At 46.3% G+C, this 22,634-nt stretch overlaps 1 protein-coding gene across 16 annotated transcripts in view; it reads right to left on the bottom strand.

Moving 5' to 3' along the window:
• The window catches only part of LOC140398474 (coiled-coil domain-containing protein 9B-like), a 426,742-nt gene that overhangs the window by 183,854 nt on the left and 220,254 nt on the right, over positions 1 to 22,634 (bottom strand). For all 16 annotated transcript variants that reach the window (XM_072487250.1, XM_072487265.1, XM_072487233.1 and 13 more), the window contains one exon: positions 18,930 to 18,983. In XM_072487250.1, the coding sequence (XP_072343351.1) occupies positions 18,930 to 18,983 (54 nt within the window). The remainder of the gene's footprint in view (positions 1 to 18,929; positions 18,984 to 22,634) is intronic.

Consider the following 22,634-nt stretch of genomic DNA (forward strand, 5'->3'; position numbering starts at 1 on the left):
CAATCTAGATGTGAGACTTTGTTCGGGTCATGCGCAGAGGCCGGCATAAAGGTTGGACTTGGGGCTTTTGGCCGACGAGAAATTCTGTGGGAAGATGGCAGTGGCGATTAAGAATTATGTTGAGCTTAATCAAAATGGGGAGGTATCGGCAGCCATGTTTTGTGAGGCCTTGAAGGCGCTGGTCCGGGGGGAAATTATTTTGTTCAATGCCCATAAGGATAGGATGGGGAGGAGCATCACCGACTGTTGGACAAGATTAGTTGAGATGGATAGGAAACACTCTGTGGCCTCCACGAAGGAGTTGTTGGCGGAAAGAAAGAAGTTCCAGGGGCAGTTTGTTCCGTTGACGACGGGAAGGGTGGTGGATCAGCTGTGGAGGGTGCGGGGGTGCAGTATGAGTATGGGGAGAAAGCGAATCGCATGCTGACCCAATAGCTGCGAGGAAAATTCTTCAGGTGAAGGCGGAAACGTGGTGTTGGATCAGGAGAGGATAAATGGATTTTATGAGGAACTGCATAGGGCCAAGCCCAGCGAGGGCTGATATGGGTTGGTTTTTAGATGAGCTGGACTTCATGGGCATTGTTGGGGAGGGGTGGGGGGAGGAGAAAGAGGTAGGCATTGGAGAAGCCATTAGGCCTAAAGGATGTGATGGAGTGCATTGGCATGATGCAGTTGGGTAAGGCGCTGGGGCCGGATGGCTTCCCGGTGGAATTTTATAAGCAGTTAGCGACGGAGGTGCCATGCCACCCCCCCCCCCCCCTTTGGGCATGTTTAATGAAGAGGTGGAGAAGGGACAGTTGCCGACTATGCTGGCGCAGGCGTCTATTTCGCTGATCCCACAAAAGGGGAAGGATCCATTGGAGTGAATGTCAGCATCAACGGAGCTCCATCTCATTGCTGAATACGGATGTGAAAGTCCTGGCAAAGGTGCTGGTGAGAAGGTTGGAGGAGCGTGTGCCGGGGGGGGGGGGGGGGGGGCTACTTGTGTCAATGGATGCAGAGAAGGCCTTTGACCGGGTAGAGTGGAGGTATTTGTTTGAAATCTGGGGAAGTTTCGTTCGGGCCAAGGTTTTTCGTTTGCTGTATGTGTCCCTCATGGCAACTGTGCGCACAAATGAAATGAACACAGGGTATTTTGAGCTGAATATGGGTACGAGGCAGGGGTGTCCACTGTCCTCGCTATTGTTTGCGTTGCCGATTGAGCCCTTGGCGATGGCACTTTGGGCCTCGGCTGAGGGGCAGGGGTTTGAGAGGGGGGGCAGTGCGCACTGGATATCGTTGCATGCCGATGACCTGTTGATGTTCATGACGTACCCATTAGAAAGCATGCGCAGAATTATGGGCTTACTGGAGAAGTTTGGGCCTTTTCAAGCTATAAATTAAATGTAGGGAAAAGCGAGGTGTTCCCAGTGAATGTAGCAGGTTGGGGGTTACTCCCTAGGGACACTACCATTTAAGGTAGCAAGGGACTGGTTCAGGTAACGCATGAGTGGGTCACGATGCTAAAGGTGAAATTTGGTGGAGGAAGTTAAGGGGGACCTTAAAAGGTGGGGTGCGCGGAACCTGACATTGGCATGGAGGGTGCAGGTGATGAAGATGATCATACTGCCAAAGTCCTTGTTTGTGTTTCAGTCCCTCCCGATTTTCCTCCCCCAGGCTTTTTTTCGGAGGGTAGATACATTAATCTCGCCATGTGTGTGGGCAGGGAAAGTGCTGAGGGTGAAGAGGGCTGTGTTGTAAAGGCAGAGGCGGGAAGGGGGTTGGCTATCCTGAATTTGTTGCATTACTATTGGGCAGCGAATATGGAGAAGGGGAGACAATGGTGGGAGGGGTGGAGGCAGATTGAGTCAAGTTAGAGGAGTCTTGCAAGGGTATGAGCCTGAGGGCTGTGGCAACAGCTCCGCTGCCATTTGCCCTGAGGAAGTATACGAGAAGTCCGGTGTGGGGTAGTCTATAAAAATTTTGGAACCAGCTGAGAAGGAACTTTAAACTGGGTCATATGCCGGTGATTACTCCACTGTGTGGGAATCATAGGTTTGGATGATGTATAAGAGATGGAGAGGGGAGAGGTTAGAGCTTGTCACGACATTTTTGCAGAGGTGACGTTTGCTGTGCTGGAGAAGCTGCGGGAGAGGTAAGAGCTACCAAGGGGGGGAGAGTTTAGATATTGGCATGTGCGGAACTTTACACGCAAGGAGTTGCCTTTGTTCCCTCATGTACCTGAGTACATGCTTTTGGGAAACATGTTTGGGGGGGGGGGGGGAGGGGGGGGGGGTGGAGAAAGGATGGTTAGATTGGGGATATATATGGATGATTGGAGGAGCAAGGCACAGCCTTAGTGGAAAGGATCAAGCGGAAGAGGGAGGAGAAGTTGGGAAGGGAGATAGGATGGTGACTATGGTGTGGGAGGGGGCCAGCGAACCATGTCCATATGTTCTGGGGATGTGTGGAGTTAGGATAACTTTTAGGAGGCAGTGTTCGAGAACTTATCAATGATTGTAGGGGTTGAGAGGACACCAGACACTATGGTGGCGATCTTTGAGGTGTCGGAGCTGCTGTAGGGAAAGAGGGGAATGGGCCCGATGTTGTGGCCTTCGCCTCTGATTGCCCGGCGACTGGATACTTTTGAATCGGAGATCGGCCACGCCAATGGGGGGTTGCAGCATGGTTGGGAGACATGTACGAGTTTCTCAGGTTGGAAAAAATAAAATTTGCCCTAAGGGGGTCGGAGGAGGGTTGCGAGGTACAATGGAGGCCGTTTATGGCTAGATTTGTGCGTCACGGAGAAAGGGGGAGGGGGGGGGGGGAATAAATGGGGGAAACATGTACAAACTGTATACTCAAGGATGTTAAGATTTTGTTATTATGTTGAATATTGGATTTGCTTATTGTCACGTATACTGAGGTACAGTGAAAAGTATTTTTCTTCAAGCAGCTCAACAGATCATTAAGTACATGAAAAAAGGAAATAAAAGAAAATACATAATAGGGCAACACAACATATACAATGTAACTACATAAACACTGGTATCGGATGAAGCATACAGGGATGTAGTGTTAATGAGGTCAGTCCATAAGAGGGTCGTTTAGGAGTCTGCTAACAGCGGGGAAGAAGCTGTTTTTGAGTCTGTTTGTGCGTGTTCTCAGACTTCTGGATCTCCTGCCCGATGGAAGAAGTTGGAAGAGTGAGTAACCCGGGTGGGAGGAGTCTTTGATGATGCTGCCTGCTTTCCCCAAGCAGCGGAAGGTGTACATGGAGTCAATGGATGGGAGGCAGGTTTATGTGATGGACTGGGCTGTGTTCACGACTCTCTGAAGTTTCTTGCGGTCTTGGGCCGAGCAGTTGCCATACTAGGCTGTGATGCAGCCAGATAGGATGCTTTCTATGGTGCATCTGTAAAAGTTGGCAAGAGTTAATGTGGACATGCCAAATTTCCTTAGATTCCGGAGGAAGTATAGGCGCTGTTGTGCTTTCTTGGTGGTAGCGTCGACTGGGTGGACCAGGACAGATTTTTGGAGATGTGTACCCCTAGGAATTTGAAACTGCTAACCATCTCCACCTCAGCTCCGTTGATGCTGACATGGGTGTGTACAGTACTTTGCTTCCTGAAGTCAATGACCAGCTCTTTAGTTTTTCTGGCATTGAGGGAGAGATTGTTGTCGCTGCACCACTCCACTAGGTTCTCCCTCCTGTATTCTGACTCGCTGTTATTCGAGATCCAGCCCACTATGGTCATATCGTCAGCAAACGTGTAGATGGAGTTGTAACCAAATTTTGCCACGCAGTCGTTTGTGTACAGGGAGTAGAGTAGGGGGCTAAGTACGCAGCCTTGCGGGGCCCCGGTATTGAGGACTATTGTGGAGGAGGTGTTTTTTATTCTTACTGATTGTGGTCTGTGGGTCAGAAAGTCAATGATCCAGTTGCAGAATGAGGAGCCAAGTCCTAGGTTTTGGAGCTTGATATGAGCTTGGCTGGGATTATGGTGTTGAAGACGGAGCTGTAGTCAATAAAGAGTCTGATGTAGGGGTCCTTGTTGTCAAGATGCTCTAGGGTGTAGGGCCAGGGAAATGGCGTCTGCTGTGGACCGGTTGCGGCGGTATGCAAATAGGTTTGGAATATATATATTTTAAATAAATAATTTTAAACATATCACCATGGAGTTTCATTCTAGCTTCCTGCTGCGTTCTGGCAGCTTCCCACTCATTTCCAGTGCCTTAAGCTGGAAATCTCTCTCCCTTTCTTTTTCTTCTCTCTTTCTTTCTTATCATTTTCTCTTTTTTTCCAGCTCATTTTCTTTTTTCTCTCTCTTTTCCACTTCCATTTTAAAAAATTCCCTTTCATGCTCTAACTCAACCGAACTCTCTCCAGCTCCATTTCCCCACCAGAATAACATCCCTGTTGATACACCCTCAGAGAAAGGGAACTATTTTCCCAGTGTTGAAAACCACCAGTTAGATTGAGTCTTCTGGCACATGCATTCAGTCAGAACTCACAAGGGTGGAAGATGGGAGGCCCAAGAGAGCATTAGAATAGTCAAGTCCTCCATGCTTTGGTTACCTCTAGACTTTGCTAATCCAACATGATGCTGTCCAGCCTCCCACATTCCACCCTTGAGCAAAATTGAGCTCATCAAAACTTTGATTTCATGTCCATACTTATGCCAACTCCTCATCACCTGTGTGTTTGGTGACCTACACCGGCTCCTAGTCAAGCAACGTCTCAATTTTACAATTCTCATCCTTGTTTTCAAGTCCTTCATGGCCTCACCTCTCTTTATCTCTATGATCACCTTGACATAGATACACACAAATTAGGAGCAGGAGTGGGCCATTTGCCCTTTAAACCTGCTCCACCATTCAATAAGACCATTGCTGATCTGATTATGGATGAACTGCACATTCTGTCTATCCTGATAACTTTTGACTCCCTTGTTAGTCCTGACTCTATCTAACTCTGCCTTAAAGATATTCATTGACCCTGCCTCTGCCATTCTCTGGGGAAGGGCATCCCAAGATTCACGACCCTCAAAATAAATTCTTCTCATCTGCAATTAATTTTGAGACGCCTTAATTTCAACTGTGTCCCTAGTTCTAGTCTCTCTCTCTTACAAGGGGGAGAGCTTCGACCCTGTCAGGTCTCCTCAAGATCTTATATATATATATATATATATATATATATTTTAATTTAGAGTACCCAATTCATTTTTTCCAATTGAGAGGCAATTTAGCGTGGCCAATCCACCTACCCTGCACATATTTGGGTTGTGGGGGCGAACCTCACGCAAACACGGGGAGAATTTGCAAACTCCACACGGACAGTGACTCAGGGTCGGGATCGAGCCTAGGACCTCGTCGCCGTGATGCAGTAGTGCTAACCACTGTGTCACCGTGCTGCCTCCAAGACCTTATATATTTAGCACAGGGCTAAATCGCTGGCTTTGAAAGCAGACCGAGGCAGGCCAGCAGCACGGTTCGATTCCCGTAACAGCCTCCCCGAACAGGTGCCGGAATGTGGCGACTAGGGGCTTTTCACAGTAACTTCATTTGAAGCCTACTTGTGACAATAAGCGATATTCATTTCATTTTCATTTCAGTAAGGTGACTTCTCAATCTAAACTCCAAAGGATACTGGCTCATCCTGGCCAACCTTTTGTTGTTTAAGATAATCCCATCTCCACCCCCCATCCCAGGTATCAGTCAAGTGAATTTTAGGAGACTGGGGGTGGGATTCTCCGTTTTGCCAGCACCCGGGGGTTTCCCGACGGTGTGGGGCTGCCCCACAATGGGAAACCCCATTGACCGGCCGGCGTAACGGAGAATCCCGCCGGCGGGTCGAGGCTGAAAAGTGGCAGGGCGGGGCAGAGAATCCAGCCCCATAGCTGTACATAATACTCTAGATGTGGTCTCACCAATGCCCTGTACAACTGTAGCAAAACGTTCCTACTTTTGTATTCCCAGGTCCCTCTGTACCTCAAAAGTTCTGCAATCTTTCTCCCTTTAAATAGAATGCTGCTTTTCTATTCATCCTGCCAAAGTGAACAAAGTTCACATTTTCCCACATTGTACTCAATCTGCCAATTTTTTGCCCACTCACTTAACCTATGTCCCTTTGCAAATTCCTACTTACTTTCCCACATATCTTTGTGTCAGAAGCAAATTTAGCAACAATGCATTCAGTCCCTTCATCCAAGTCATCGTTATAAAATTGAACCAGTTGAGGCCCCAGTGGCACTCACTTGTCATATCTTGCCAATCCAAAAAAGATCCATTTATCCCTATTATTTGCTTTCGGTTAGCTAACCAATATTCTATCCCGGCTAATATGTCACTCCTACACCATGAGCTCTTGTTTTAGGGTGCAGCATTTGATGTTGCACTTTTGTCAAATTCCTTCTGAAAATGTAAATGCAGCACAACCATAGGTTGCTCTTAGAGTATTTCTTTCTCAACGGAAAGTATCTTTGCTGAGTCATCTGAAATACTCCTTTATCTGTGATGCTTATTACCTCCTCAACTAACACAAATAAATTAGCCATATATGATTTCCCTTTCACAAAACTACGTTGACTCCTTGACTGCATTAAGATTTGGACTGCATTCAGATTTTCTAAGTGCCCAGCAATAACCTCCTTAAAAACAATTCCAGCAAATTTCCTACAACAAATATTAAGCTAACTGTTTTAGCTTAGGCATGTAGTTTCTGATTTTTGTATCCTTTCTTTCTTGAATAGAGGAGTCACATTCACCATTTGCCAATCTGAGGGGGCTGTTCCAGAATCTTGAGAATTTTGGAAAGTTAAAACCAATACATTTATTATCCCTGCAGCCACTTCTTTTAAGACCCTAGAATGAAGCCCATCAGGACCTGAATCTGGGCACTTGTCCACTTTTAGTTCTAATCATTTTTCTCACTACCCTTTCCCTGGTGATTGAAATTATTTTTAGTTCCTCCCTTCCTTTCACCTCCTGATTCACAATTATTTCTGGGATGTTATTTGTATCCTCTATGGAGAAGACAGCCATGACATATCGCCAATTCCTTATTCTCCGTTATTAATTCCCCACTCTTAACTCCCTTTTTTTCCTTTTCAAATATTTGTAGAAAGTAACTTTCGCTCATACTCTAATATCTTCCTCCTTATCTTTTAGCTATTCTTCCTTGTTCTTTATATATTAAGTCCAATCTTCTGACCTGCCACTCAGTTTGGTGGAATTATAAGCTTCCTCTTTCACTTTGATATTATCTTTAACATTACTTTGTCACGGATGGTGTACTTCTCTTAGAGTGTTTCTTTCTCAACGGAAAGTATCTTTGCTGAGTCACCTGAAATACTCCTTTAAAATGTCTGCCACTGCATCACCACTGACCTATCCCCTAACCTAACTTCCCAGTTCATCTCAGCCAGGTTTGTCTTCATGTCCTCATTATTACCCTTAAGTTTAAAACACTAGTCTTAGATCCACTCCTCACTCCCTCAAACTGAATATGAAATTCAATCATATTATGGTCACTGCTTTCCAGAGGCACCTTCACTGTGAGGTCATTAATTAATTGTGTTTCATTGCAAATTGCCACATCTAGCATATCCTGCTTTCTAGTTGGTGCTGAAACATGCTGCTCGAAGAAACTGTCCCGAAAACACTATGAACTCATCACCCAACTATCTTTGCCAATCTGATTTGTCCAACCTATTTGTAGATTAAAATCACCCATGATTATCACCATACCATTCTCACAAGCCCACATTTCTCGCACACCAATCCGAGCCACACATTTAACCCTCAAATCTGATTTACCCTAGGCCAATTTTCTCGTGGCTTAGGTAGTAATCCAGAGATTATGGGCTGGATTCTCCATCCTGGGACGCCCAGAATGTATTCCCTGATGGGCTGGAGAATTGGGCTAGAGGCAAAATCGGGATCGGCGCCACGTTGTGCTCCAACCTACCGCTGGCAGTGTGAACTTCGGTCATTGGTAAGATTCTAAAATCCATTATTAAAGATGAAATCGCGGAGTACTTGGAAGTGCATGATAAAATAGAACTGAGTCAGCACGACTTTGTCAAGGAGAGGTCATGTCTGACAAATCTGTTAAATCCTTTGAGGAGGTAACAAGGAAGTTAGACAAAGAAGAACCAGTGGACGTGATTTATTTAGATTTCCAGAAGGCCTTTGACAAGGTGCCGCATAGGAGACTGTTAAATAAGTTAAGAGCCCATGGTGTTAAGGGTAAAATCCTGGCATGGATAGAGGACTGGCTGACTGGCAGAGGCAGAGAGTGGGGATAAAGGGGTCTTTTTCAGGATGGCAGTCGGTGACTAGTGGTGTGCCTCAAGAGTCGGTCTGGGACCATAACATTTCACAATATGCATTAATGATCTGGAAGAAGGAACTGAAGACACTGTTGCTAAGTTTGCAGATGATACAAAGATCTGTAGAGGGACAGGTAGTATTGAGGAAGCAGGGAGGCTGCGGAAGGACTTGGACAGGCTAGGAGAGTGGGCAAAGAAGGGCAGTTGGAATACAATGTGGAAAAGTGTGAGGTTATGCAATTTGGAAGGAGGAATGGAGGCATAAACTATTTTCTAAATGGGGAAATCAGAAGCACAAAGGGACTTGGTAGTCCTTGTTCACGATTCTCTTAAGGTTAACGTGAGGTTCAGTGGGCAGCTAGGAAGGCAAATGCAATGTTAGCATTCATGTCGAGAGGGCTAGAATACATGAGCAGGGATGTACTTCTGAGGCTGTATAAGGCTCTGGTCAGACCCCATTTGGAGTATTGTGAGCTGTTCTGGGCCCTGTATCTAAGGAAGGATGTGCTGGTCTTGCAAAGGGACCAGATGAGGTTGACAAGAATGATCCCTGGAATGAAGAGCTTGTCGTATGGGGAACGGTTGAGGACTCTGGGTCTGAACTCATTGGAGTTTAGAAGGATGAGAGGGGGGGATCTTATTGGAACTTACAGCATACTGCGATGCCTGAATAGAGTGGATGTGGAGAGGATGTTTCCACTGGTAGGAAAAACTAGAACCAGAGGGCACAATCTGACTAAAGGAATGATCCTTTAAGACAGAGATGAGGAGGAATTTCTTCAGCCAGAGGGTGGTGAATCTGTGGAACTCTTTGCCGCAGAAGGCTGTGGAGGCCAAATCACTGAGTGTCTTTAAGACAGAGATAGATAGGTTCTTGATTAATAAGGGGATCAGGGGTTATGGGGAGAAGGCAGGAGAATGGGGATGAGAAAAATATCAGCCATGATTGAATGACGGAGCAGACTCAATGGGCCGAGTGGCCTAATTCTGCTCCTATGTCTGATGGTCTTATCCACCACGCCAGGGTCACGATGATAAGAAACCATCTGAACAACCACCCCCCCACCACAGAGCAGCCCCAAGCCCTGGATTGCCTGGGTGCATCCCCCCCCCTACCAGGGTCTGGAAGCTAGAGTGCAGTCTGGACGGGGGCAGTGGGAAGCATTATTGCTGTACTGCCATGCAGCTCCACGTGTCCATTCCTCGAAGGAGAGCAGCTGTGTCTGCGTCTGGTTCCCACAGAACAAATATCTGCAGCCATTCATAGCTTTAGTGGTCTGTGATTGACAAATCATAAAAAACATCTGCAGCTTTGATCCATTTATATCCTGGAACTCTTCAGTGGCCGGAGTGGTAACATCCCAATGTTTGTAAACATTGACCACATCGAAGAGATGCAAGTGCAATTCAAGATCCAAGTACATTCCAGTCACTCAAGTATGTGATTTCACTGTGGGGCATCCCCGTACTTGGGCATGGGTACCCAGGTAATCGGGGTTGGGGGGCTGTCATGAGGTGGGGTCAGGCCCGATTGGGGGAGTCGAGGGGGGGGGGGGCTCACTATCGGGCCACCCGCTGAAGATGGTGGCCTGACAGTAGGATTCCTTGGGAATCCCTAGTATTCCATGTCATGCATAAATTTGCATGACATGAAACACTCACCAGCATCCCACTGTATGGCCACGAGGGGATCATAAAACTGGTGCAATTCTGCTCTGGCAGGGGAACATAAGTCTCCCAAACAGAGAATCCATCCTCATTACCTTTCAGGTTCTGCTTTTTCATTTAGCTCCTGGCTACTTATACTTCCTCAGCAGAGCCTCTTTCCGAGTTCTACCTATGTTGTTGGTACCGACATGGACCATGACCACTGCATCATCTCTCCTTCTCGATTCCTGTTCTCGGCTGCAGAGAACTACATATCCGCAACTGTACTATCCCCAACATTCCCATCAACTCCCACCTGCTTGAATGGTGTCCTGTACAATGGTTGGATTGCTCTTCCTCCCTGCAGCCATCGTCCAAACAGGCTGCAAGATCCTCAAACCCGCTGAACAACTGCAAAGGCCGAGGCTCCTCAACTTCTTCCTTCTGCGGCCCAATACCTGCCTCACACCCTGCTGACCAAATCAGAAGACTCTATCCTGAGGAGTGTGACTGCCTTCTAGTACAAAATGTCCAGATAACTTTCCCCTTCCCTGATGCATTGCAGTGTCTGCAGCTCAGCCTCCAGCTCAATGACTCTGAGCTGAAACTGCTCAAGCCATAGACCCTGACTGTCGACATGTTTGCCCTGGATGTGTTAACTAATTTATTTGTAATTACTTTAAAATTCATCAACACTCTTACACCCAATAATCTTTATTACTGATGGTAAACCTTACGACAACTAATTAAACTAATTAAATTACACAAATTTTGAAGCCAAACGAGCAAAATAATCAAAACTCTTTTCCTTTGATTTGTTTGCTTTTTCGCAGAATGCAACCGCTCTGCAGTGGAGCCAAAGATGAACTGGATTGGATAGCTCTTCTAGGTACTACTGACTGCCTCCAGGTCCTCCTTTATATGGTGGTTACTTTTGCCCACTCTTCCTGTTGGTAATTATTACCTCTGGGTCCTGCTTTTGCATACTCTTTAGGTGGCTGTTACTGCCTCCTGATCTCTCTCTCTCCCCCCCCCCCCCCCCACACACACACACAACTCTTGGAGGTAGTGTTTACTGCCTTCAGGTCCTCGTTTCGAGGCTCACAATTCTCTGAGATATCTTTTTCTTTGCAATTTAGCATGGCCAATCCACCTACCCTGCATATCTTTGGGTTGCGTGGGTGAGACCAACACAGACACGGGGTGAATGTGCAAACTCCACATGGACAGTGACTCGGGGCTGGGATCAATCCCGGGTCCTTGGTGCCGTGAGGCAGTAGTGCTAACCACTGCGCCACTGTGTTGCCCTAATTCTGAGGTATCTGCGCTCATCTAATCATGGCCTCTTGAGCAGTCCTGATTTAACTGCTTTATCTTCAGCTGCCCAGGCCCTAAGTTCTGGACTTCCCACATAAGCCAGCCCCTAATTTCTGTGTTCAAATTTTTCCACAGGCCAGAATTCTCCGCCTATTCTTGTGGAATCCTCTAGTTTCGCTAACGGTGCATCCATACCCATGGGTTTCTCAATGGCGTGGGGTGGGATCAATGGGAAATCCCATCGACAGCATCGGGACCAGAGGATCCCGCCACCAGCAAATGGCATGCCTCCTCCATGCTGCGGGGCTGGTTTAGCACACTGGGCTAAATAGCTGGCTTTTAAAGCAGACCAAGGCAGGCCAGCAGCGTGGGTTCAATTCCCGTACCAGCCTCCCCGAACAGGCGCCGGAATGTGGCAACGAGGGGCTTTTCACAGTAACTTCATTTGAAGCCTACTTGTGACAATAAGCGATTTTCATTTTCATTTCATTTCATTTTCATGCTGCAAGAAAAATGCTGCGGGGAGGCCAGAGAACTCCCCACACAAATTCTTCCTCCCACCCCCTCACTCTCTAAACTCATTCAATTCTCCATCAACCCATATTCCTCCAACTCTAAGCCTCTCGTGGATCCCCCACCTGAAATTGTCAGGTGGTCACAGGAAGAAGTCCATAATTCACTATTCACCTCTGAATAGATTTGTATACATTCGTATTGAACATTATAGATCTTATTATTAACATAATTATTCAAAAGTGATTAACATGTTGAATTGAATGACCCTATCAAGTTCCCATGTCCACACAATGTAAGGAGCGTTCTAATTCACACTGGGTGCAAGATAAAAATCTGGATTAAGGATATCTTTCTCTAGGTAGAGCTGTGAAACCCTGCCAGTCTGTGATAAGACTGAAGTAAAGCATGATCAGCATTAAGTATCAAGTATAAATAGATCAAGTAGTACCTGGATTTTATTATCTTGGCAAGCTGAAGCCAGGGCTAGCAGCAAAACAGCATTCTAGATCACAATTTAAGCTGGCAGAATTCAATGATTCAAAGGATGACAAATATATTTATGAAAATTACAGTTTAAATCCCAAAGAGGGTGCAAGGGTGACAATGGGAATTTACTTACACCGTCCTTTCATAAATTGAAACACGAGAAGATACTGTCAAAGAGAATGAGGAGGAAACAAATTCGTAAAAAGTCAAAATAGTTGCCACATATACACAGATACAATTAAGTTTCAGATCGAGAAATAGAAAACATCGGAGATAGTCCATGGTTAGAACAATTTCCTAGCACAGAGAGGCTCCTCCTGCAAAAACATGCTGCAAATGTCTTCAATATACTGGTACAGGAATGATCAGTTAACTATTATATTGATATATCCACTGCAGTTTTCTACAAAAGTTTAATTTCAAGAGTTGGATGCAGATTTACCAGAGTTGGGAGAAAAAAATGTTTCTAAAGCTTGGGCCAGTATAACATAGATTAACATAGAATGTACAGCGCACAAACTGGCTTTTCATACCAACCGGTCCATCTAGTGCTTGTGCTGCACACAAATCCTCTACCTAGCCCTCATTTCATCCTATTAGCATAACTTTATACCCCTTTCTTCTACCCATTTATCTAGCTTCCCTTTCAATTTATCTATGTTATTTGCTTCAACGACTGCGTGTGGTAACAAGTTTCACATTCTAACCACTTTATGGATAATTGAATTCCTTATTGGATTCATTAAAGACTTCCATGACCACCGGATGTCTCAGTGCTTTTCAACCAATTACGTGTGCTGCGATGTAGGAAACACAGTAGACAATTTGTGTACAGCCAGCTCTCACAAACAGCAATGTGATAATGACTGGATAATCTGTTTATTTTAAATCTGTAATCTGTGATGTTGATCGAGGGATAAATATTGGTTAGGTCAATGAGGATAACTCCCTTGCTCTTCTTTGAAATAATGTCATGGGATCTTTTAGAAATACCTGAGGGGACAGACAGGGTCACGGTCATCAGAAAATCGGTACTTCTGCAGTGCAGCACTCCCTCAGTACATAGAACCATACAGTGCAGAAGGAAGCCATTCAGCCCATCGAGTCTGCACCGACCCACTTAAGCCCTCACTTCTACCCTATCCCAGTAACCCAATAACACCTCTTAACCTTTTTGGACACTAAGGGCAATTTAGCATGGTCAATCCACCTAACCTGCACGTCTTTGGACTGTGGAAGGAAACCGGAGCACCCGGAGGAAACACACGCAGACACGGGGAGAACGTGCAGACTCCGCACAGACAGTGACCCAGCGGGGAATCGAACCTGGGACCCTGGCGCTGTGAAGCCACAGTGCTAGCCACTTGTGCTACCGTTCTGAACTGGAGTATCAAATTTGATTTTTGTGCTCATGTCCGTCACCACGGTCTCCGCCACGGCAGAGGCGGAAGAGACTCCCTCCACTGAGCATGCGCGGGAATGCCGTCAGCGGCCGCTGATGCTCCCGCGCATGCGCCGCCTGGAGATGTCATTTCCGCGCCAGCTGGCGGGGCACCAAAGGCCTTTCCCGCCAGCTGGCGGGGCGGAAATTCGTCCGGCGCCGACCTAGCCCCTTAAGGTTGGGGCTCGGCCCCCAAAGATGCGAAGCATTCCGCACCTTTGGGGCGGCGCGATGCCCGACTGATTTGCGCCGTTTTGGACGCCAGTCAGCGGACATCGCGCCGTTTCCGGAGAATTTCGCCCCAGATCAGAATCCTACTGATGCCTATCCTGCTTCAATTTTCTGAAGATGTACTTTTCCCCTCTGCTCCGTTAATCCGTACAGTTGATTACAGTTGTATTATCTTTCCAGAAATGCATTAATTTGGGAGAGAGCCTGAAAATGAGCCACGACCATCCAAACTGCTAAGGGTTTGAGGGTGTTGAAATTGGATGGCAGTTCCTCCAAATGCCACGGATCTCAGATCTACAGCTGTTATGTGCACATTCTGCATCAATACAGTTAAGCACTTGTCACCAGCATCAGAGGTTTTTGACAACTTAAGGATTGGCAATTTCTGGAAATGCTACCTCAAGAATCTGGGTGCAGTCAAATCAACTTCAATCAGCTCTACTAACCATATCCTGGTTGGGAAACTGTTGAGATTTTATGAATAATTTTGTATTATGGAACATAAAGTTGTTGTGATGATGAAAGCACAGACGATTTACTGCTGTAAAGCAAAGGGGACACTAGTTGCTGACAGAATGCAAAGTGGTCCAAAATTCCGAGATTGATTGAAACAAATCATTTCCTCCAGAGGCTGAAGGTGGGACTTCATGCAGCTGACAAGAAATCTTGAGTTTGCAGAAAGTGATTCAATTCAAAATTGTGTTAAGAAGCCTTCTGACTAAAGTAATCAAGCGAAGAATCTCATCCCACCAGTTCAAAGACCACAAAGAGAATTTGTAACTCAGGCAAAAAAGTTGCTAAATAATATTAGGACAGTTTCTAGTATGATAAACAAAAATACAATAGGTTGCCAACAATGAGATAAGAGGAATTGCAAACATGCCCTGGGTCAAGGCCAGCAGAATGGGGGAAGTTATCCATGCTAAGCAGCTGATTTTCTTGGATGCTTCCCAAAGTGCATTTCCTCTATGGAGGCAAAATGTAAGCCAAGGACAAAAGATATAATGCTATTGATGGATATATATATATTTTTTAAAAATCTTTTTATTGGCATTTTCAAAATTATATACATTGCTGTTCGTTTTCATTATTTGTTGTCACAAATGTCTTAGGTTTCTTTATTTGCAGCCTGTTGCCGTCTGGTTCAGCATACAATCCCCCCCCCCCCCCCCCCCCCCCCCCGCTCCTCTCTCCTTGACCACCACCCCTCCCCACCCCCATTCCCTCCTTTTTCACTGCTGTTCCCCATTTTTCCCACTGGGTTTTGCTACCTCAACTTGACCTCTTCCCCCCCCCCCCCCCCCCCGCTTTCCTCTTTCTATCTTGTCCTGGCTATTTCCCCCTGGCTACTGGCTCCTTATTTATTTATGTGTTGGCCACAAACAGGTCCTGGAACAGTCGGGTGAATGGCTCCCATGTTTTGTGGAAGCCCTCTTCCGACCCACGGATGGTGAATTTGATTTCCTCCATTTGGAGAAATTCTGATAGGTCGGATAGCCTGTCTGCAGCTTTAGGTGATGCTACTGATCGCCAACCGAGCAGGATTCTACGGCGGGAGATCAGGGAGGCAAACACAAGGGCGTCACCCACCTCCCCATGAAGAGATCTGGCTGGTCTGATACCCTGAAGACCGCCACTTTCGGGCATGGCTCCACCCTCATCACCACCACTTTGGACAGCAAATCTGGGGCAAGACCAGAACATGTGGGCATGGTTGGCTAGGCCTCCTTGGCATCTTTCACATCTATCCTCCACCTCTGGGAAGATCCTGCTCATTCGGGTTCTGGTCAAGTGGGGTCTATGTGCCACTTTTAGCTGCGTTAGGTTGAGCCTCGCGCATGTAGCGAATTGACCCTGTGCAGTGCTTTGCTCCAGAATCCCCACCCTATTTCGAACCCAAAGTCTTCCTCCCATTTCCTCCTTGCCGTGTCCAATTCGGTGTCGGCCCTCTCTAGCAGTCGTTCATACATGCCACTACAGAGTCCTCCGCCTAGGATGTCTGCGTCCAGTAGCTCTTCTAATAGTGTCTGTCATGGTGGTCGCGGGTAAGTCCTTGTCTCCTTCCACAGGAAGTTTTTAAGCAGGTATCTGAGTTCATTGCCTTTAGCTGGTTGGAAGCTCTGCGTCAGTCCTTCCAGTGTTGTGACCCTACCGTCGGTGTATAGGTCCCTGACTGTCAATGTCCCCCCGTCCTGTCTCCACCTTTTGAAGGTGACGTCGGTGAGTGCTGGTGTGAACCTGTGGTTATTGTAGCTGGGGGCTTTGTAGGACATTTCGGTCAGTCCAAATTGCTGCCATAGTTGGTTCCACGACTGGAGGGTGGCTATCACCACTGGGCTGCTGGAGTGTTTCTTGGGCAGGGATAGGAGTGATGCCATGGCGAGGGCCCGGAGGAAGCTCCCCTTGGAGGAGGCCTCCTCTGCACGCACCCACTTGGCCTCTGGCTTCTTTATCCATCCCATCACTCTTTCCGCCGTCGCTGCCCAGTGGTAGAATTGCAGTATTGAGAGGGCTAGCCCTCCCCTGGATTTTGTTTTCTGTAGGACCTTGTTTGTGATCCTAGCATTCTTTTCCCCCCCATACAAACACCATGACTAATTTTTCCAGTGCATTGAAAAAAGACTTGGGGATATAGATCGGGATGGATCTTAGGGGAAGAGGTATCTGGACAGTACGTTCATTTTGATCATCTGTACTCTCTCTGCCAGGGAGAGTGGTAGAATGTTCCACCTCTGCAGGTCCTTTTTGACTTCCTCTGTCAGACTGGTCAGGTTCCATTCGTGGATCCCCGTCCAGTCATGAGCGATTCGGATCCCCAGGTAGCGGAATTTGTGTTGGGCCTGTTTAAACGGCAGTCCCTCCAGCTCTGCCCCTCCCCTTGCGGGTTCACCGGGAAAATCTCACTTTTACTCATGTTGAGTTTGTAGCCCGAGAAGGCACCAAACTCTTTCAGGTGCGTGATGATTCCTTCCATGCTGCTTTTTGGGTCCAAGATGTAAAGGAACAAGTCATCCGGGTAGAGCGAGACGCTATGCTCTCTGCCTCCTCTTTGGATTCCCCTCCAGTTCTTTGCTGTTCTGAGAACGATCGCTAATGGTTCGATCGCTAGGGCAAACAGCAGCGGCGACAGCGGGCTTCCCTGCCTGGTGCCCCTGTGCAACTGGAAGTGATGAATACATATTAATAGATCTCCAATGTGATCATGGTTCGTAGACAAAAGTGTTATTTTTGGCCCAAGGCCTAAAGCCCCTTCACAGCCGAACCAGACATTATACCCTCTCCTTCAACAGATTCATCTCTTTACCTTCTTGCACACTACCTCCCATGTGCGTCCCACTTGTTCTCTTCCCTTCCACTTCGCTTTCTCCTCAGCCATCAACAGTCTTCCCTGTTAAAGAAAAGGCTCTCTTGCTGCACTCCCTGACTATCTGTCCCTCTTTCTTCTCCCCAGGTCTCTGAACAGGGGCTCTGCTTCTCTTCCCCTCCCACTTCAACATAAAAGGTCCAATTCTAACTCTGTGCAAGTGTATGGATTTAAACGTAGAACATAAGCTAAAATCTCACCCAGAGTGTCTCCTTACATCTGACTACCCCTGCTTCCCTCAAGAGGGTTTCTACTCCTCAACTCCCATATCAACATCTGCTTCTATACTCTATTCTTTCTGTGGGTTGGGAGACTGCTGAAATAAAGGCAAGAGTTTGTTTCTCACTTACTTCCCACTTCATTATCCATTCCTCCTTCTTATCTCCTGATCTCCTCTTTGTCTTTTCCTTCCCCTTTTTATTTTTCATTTTTAAATGTTCTCTTCACTATTTACTTTCCTTCCCTGCTTATTTCTACAATACTCCCCTGCCCCACCCAATTCCTGCAGTAATATCACTCTAGGAGGTGTGGAGAGCAGGCCATCGTGCTTTCACGAGGGCTTGTTGTGGTTTAATGCATCAGGCTAGGAAGCAAATTAAGCAATTCGAAGGAGATGGAGTTCTGCATGTGCTTAGTGGGTGGTCGGGTGACAGGAATAGAACATAGAACATACAGTGCAGAAGGAGGCCATTCGGACCATCAAGTCTGCACCGACCCACTTAATCCCTCACTTCCACCCTATCCTCGTAACCCAATAACCCCATCTAACCTTTTGGACACTAAGGGCAATGTAGCTTGGCCAATCGACCTAACCTGCACGTCTTTGGACTGTGGGAGGAAACCGAAGCACCCGGAGGAAACCTACGCAGACACGGGAAGAACGTGCAGACTCCGCACAGACAGTGATCCAGCGGGGAATCGAACCTGGGACCCTGGAGCTGTGAAGCCACAGTGTTTGCCACTTGTGCTACCTTGCTGCCCAAATAGGCCCATGGGTTGGTTTGTACAAGTTACTTGAAAAAAGAGAGATATAGTAGTTCTTGAGCATGGTATTCCTGGGGAAAACAGAGACATTTAATTCCATGTTTACCCCCTTTCCTTAATGGAGAAGGATGTTTCCAGCCTGGAGTCAAAGGTAAAAGAAAAGGATGATTCAGGAGGGCGTGATGATCACAGGCTTGTCGTTATGTATTAGAAGCTAATTTATGTCCAAGGGGCTGGGGCTGGGCAGGGAGAGAGAACTTGTAGAATTGATCATTTTTTATTTTCATTAAAGAAATGACCTCTTTTTCAGGGTGTTAGAGTGGAAATGGTGACAACTTCTCACACTGACCTATCTGGCAGTATTTTTTGCCAAAATTTGATTACAGTTTTTCTTGGATTGATTCCTTTATTATAAATTTTTTCAGTGGAAAGTGATTGCGAAGGAAACAAATTGAAGTGGCAATGGTAATTTGTTTGCATAATATAAGTGATGATTAAAAAGTAGAAAAGCAGTTATTGAAAGAGAAATTCCACTGGTCAGGCACGATGGCAGGGACAGACCATATATGTACTACAATTAATATGAATATAAAATACTGCAGAACCATGTGCACTCAAAAAAGTAGTTTACCTCTTGTATCGTATTGTTGAAATCGTACACTGCATTTCCTCACACTTCTTCCACCTGCAGAAAAAAAAACATTAAACTAGCTATTTTTTTCTGAAAGTGCTTTGGGAGGAGGGGGATTGAACCAGAAAATGGCATGTTGTGTTGAAAATAAACAGCGTATCATAAAATGTTGTTACCAGCTGCTTTCAATTATGCAGAGAGCTTGTAGTTCCTCTAATTTTCTCACCTTACCTGCCTGAGGAAAGCATTTCATGGGTGATCCTGGTCCCTCTGCACATCACGAGATGTCTAATATTTGTGCATGAGCCTAAACACAAAGGCCTTGATTCTCATCCTGGAGGTGCGTAATGGGAGTTGGCATACCTCCCGGCTCGGTTCACCCACCTCGGGAGAAGGTGCCCACAAAGGGGGACTTGTGTCAGGCAGCCAACCCAGGAAGACATTTAATAATAATAATAACAATAATAATCTTTTATTGGCACAAGCATGAAATTACTGTGAAAAGCCCCTAATCGCCACATTCCGGTGCCTGTTCGGGTAAACTGGTACGGGAATTGAACCCACGCTGTTGGCCTTGTTCTGCATCACAAACCAGCCGTCTAGCCCACTGAGCTAAACCAGCCCCTTTTGGCAGACACAAGTCAAATCTCAACAGGCGTGGAGGCGACTGTTGAAAAGGCCCACCTCAGTACTGACTGTCCCAGTTAAAATAAAACAAAAGTTGTCCAGCCCTCACCCGTCACATCCCCTCAGCCCCCCCCCCCCCCCCCCCCACCAGCCCCAACACTCCCCATGCTCCATCCATGCACCTCATGCCCCACCTCCCCATATGCTAAGTTATGACACTTTTATGCCTACTGACTCACTATACAATGCCTAGAACCAATGAACCCTGTAGTGACAGTCAGATGCGTAAAAAAGCTTTATAAAAAATAAATTCCTTCATAACATTCTGGTATGTGTAAAAAACATTATTTCATTGCGAGCTGATGAAGATGTCAATCATCCATACCCTGTAAAGTATCAATAACAAAAATCAATCCCCTTGAAACCACTTAACTGGGGTTTAGGTGTTTTAGTACCCTAATGGCAGTCTGGCTCTTAACCAAGCAAACATAATGAGATTTGACTGAGGAGCCCAGGCACCCATTGAGCAGCACCCCAGAGAAAACATTGTTTGATAGCTCAAGCTCTCTGATCTCTGTTATCAATTTCACCACGATAATTTACAAAACCTTAAGTGGTTTCAAGGGAAGTGGTTTTTGTTATTGATGCTCTAAAGGATCTGGATGATTGACACGTTTATTAGTTTGTCGTGAAATGACTTTATTTCAACATAGGAAGAAGCTATGAATGAATGACTTTCTAATGCTTTTTTTATAAACGCATCCTACTGTTACTACAAGGTATGCTTGTTCTGGACAGTGCATAGTGGTCATGGGCATGGAAGTGCCATAGCTTGGCATGAGGGAGCATGAAGGCCTATGAGGGAGGTGGGCAGAAGGACAGAGCTTGACATAGGTTGCATGAAGGGCCATAGGGGCTTGACGTGCCTCTTTGAACTTACCTTTTAAAAGGTACCCTCAGGCAGACAAAGGTTTACAACTCCACGGAAGGGCTGTGAACTACAACTATAAAAATTTGGATGACCCCATGAAAATTGCAAAGGAGCCGGCCAGGTCGGGACTGCCAGATGTGGGCTTTTGACAGGAACTAGCCTGCACCCTTTAAAGGGACTCTTGGTGAATATTCAAGCCATAGTATCAGCACCTCATTTAATTATTGGGGTATAACAGATATGACGAGTACAGGCTTCTGTAATCTACAAAAATACAGCTCCCAGCAAGATAGTGATCATCAGCAGAATATCTGGCTATTTTTCCCCAGGAACATTGTCGGCAAAAGTGTCCTCAATGTGGAGACGTATTAATTAGCTCAACAACAAGTTGTTGAAGCAAACTCTCAGGTCTCTATGGCTTAATGCCATATTACATGACACATTTGCAAATTTCGTAGTTGAATTGTCTGGTAAGTTAATATGATCTATAATAGGAGCAGCACGGTGGTGCATTGGATAGCACTGGGACTACAGCGCTGAGGACCCCGGTTCGAGTCCCGGTCCTGGGTCACTGTCCATGTGGAGTTTGCACATTCTCCTCATGTCATCCCCACAACCCAAAAGATGTGCTTGTTAGGTGGATTGGCCATGCTACTTGGCCGTTAATCGGGAACAAAGTAATTGGGTACCTCTAAATTTAAAAAAAAAATAATATGACTTATACTTTTTTTTTAACGGATTCCTGTTGAAAGAACAAAGGATAAAGAAGAGTACAGCACAGGAACAGATCCTTCGGCCCTCCAAGCCAGCGCCGACCATGCTGCCCGTCCAAACTAAAATCTTCTACACTTCCGGACTCCATATCTCTCTATTCCCATCCTATTCATGTATTTGTCAAGATGCCCCTTAAATGGCCTTAAAGGGGCTGGTTCAGCACACTGGACTAAATTGCTGGCTTTTAAAGCAGACCAAGGCAGGCCAGCAGCGTGGGTTCAATTCCCGTACCAGCCTCCCCGAACAGGCGCCGGAATGTGGCAACTAGGGGCTTTTCACAGTAACTTCATTTGAAGCCTACTTGTGACAATAAGCGATTTTCATTTCATTTTCATTTCATTTCAATGTCACTATCGTCCCTGCTTCCACCACCTCCTCCGGCAGCGAGTTCCAGGCACCCACTACCCTCTGTGTAAAAACTTGCCTCATACAACTCCTCTATACCTTGCCCCTCGCACCTTAAACCTATGCCCCCTAGTAATTGACCCCTCTACCCTGGGAAAAAGTCTCTGACTATCCACCCTGTCTATGCCCCTCATAATTTTGTAGGCCTCTATCAGGTCACCCCTCAACCTCCGTCATTCCAGTGAGAACAAACCGAGTTTATTCAACCTCTCCTCATGGCTAGTGCCCTTTTCTGCACCCTCTCTAAAGCCTCAACATCCTTCTGGTAGTGTGGCGATCAAAATTGAACACTATACTCCAAGTGTGGCCTAACTAAGGTTCTATACAGCTGCAACATGACTTGCCAATTTTTATACTCAATGCCTTTATTGTCACAAGTAGGCTTACATTAACACTTCAATTAAGTTACTATGAAAAGCCCCTCGTCGCCACATTCCGGCACCTGTTCAGGTACACGGAGGGAGAATTCACAATGTCCAAATTATCTAACAGTACGTCTCTCGGGACTTGTGGGAGGAAACCGGAGCACCCGGAGGAAACCCGCATAGACACAGGGAGAATGTACAGACTCCGCACAGATAGTGACCCAAGCCGGGAATCGAATCTGGGACCCTGGCGCTGTGAAGCAACAGTGCTAATCACTATGCTACTGTGCCGCCATGATCTGTAAGGCTAAATATAACATTAATTCACATACTGCCTAATGTTCTAACAAGAAAACCCAATCCGAAAACAATCCTCCATTCCACAAGTGTAAATTCAAAGTACGTGCAACATTTTCATTGAACACCACAAGTTTGTGATTTGATTCACTGGACACGGATACGATAACGGGGGGGGGGGCACAGTAGCATAGTGGTTAGCACAGTTGTTTCACAGCTCCAGGTTCGATTCCCGGCTTGGGTCACTGTCTGTGCGGAGTTTGCACTTTCTCCCCGTGTCTACGCGTGGGTTTCCTCCGGGTGCTC

The sequence above is a fragment of the Scyliorhinus torazame genome, chromosome 2 (assembly GCF_047496885.1).
Source record: "Scyliorhinus torazame isolate Kashiwa2021f chromosome 2, sScyTor2.1, whole genome shotgun sequence".
Classification (NCBI taxonomy): Eukaryota; Metazoa; Chordata; class Chondrichthyes; order Carcharhiniformes; family Scyliorhinidae; genus Scyliorhinus; species Scyliorhinus torazame.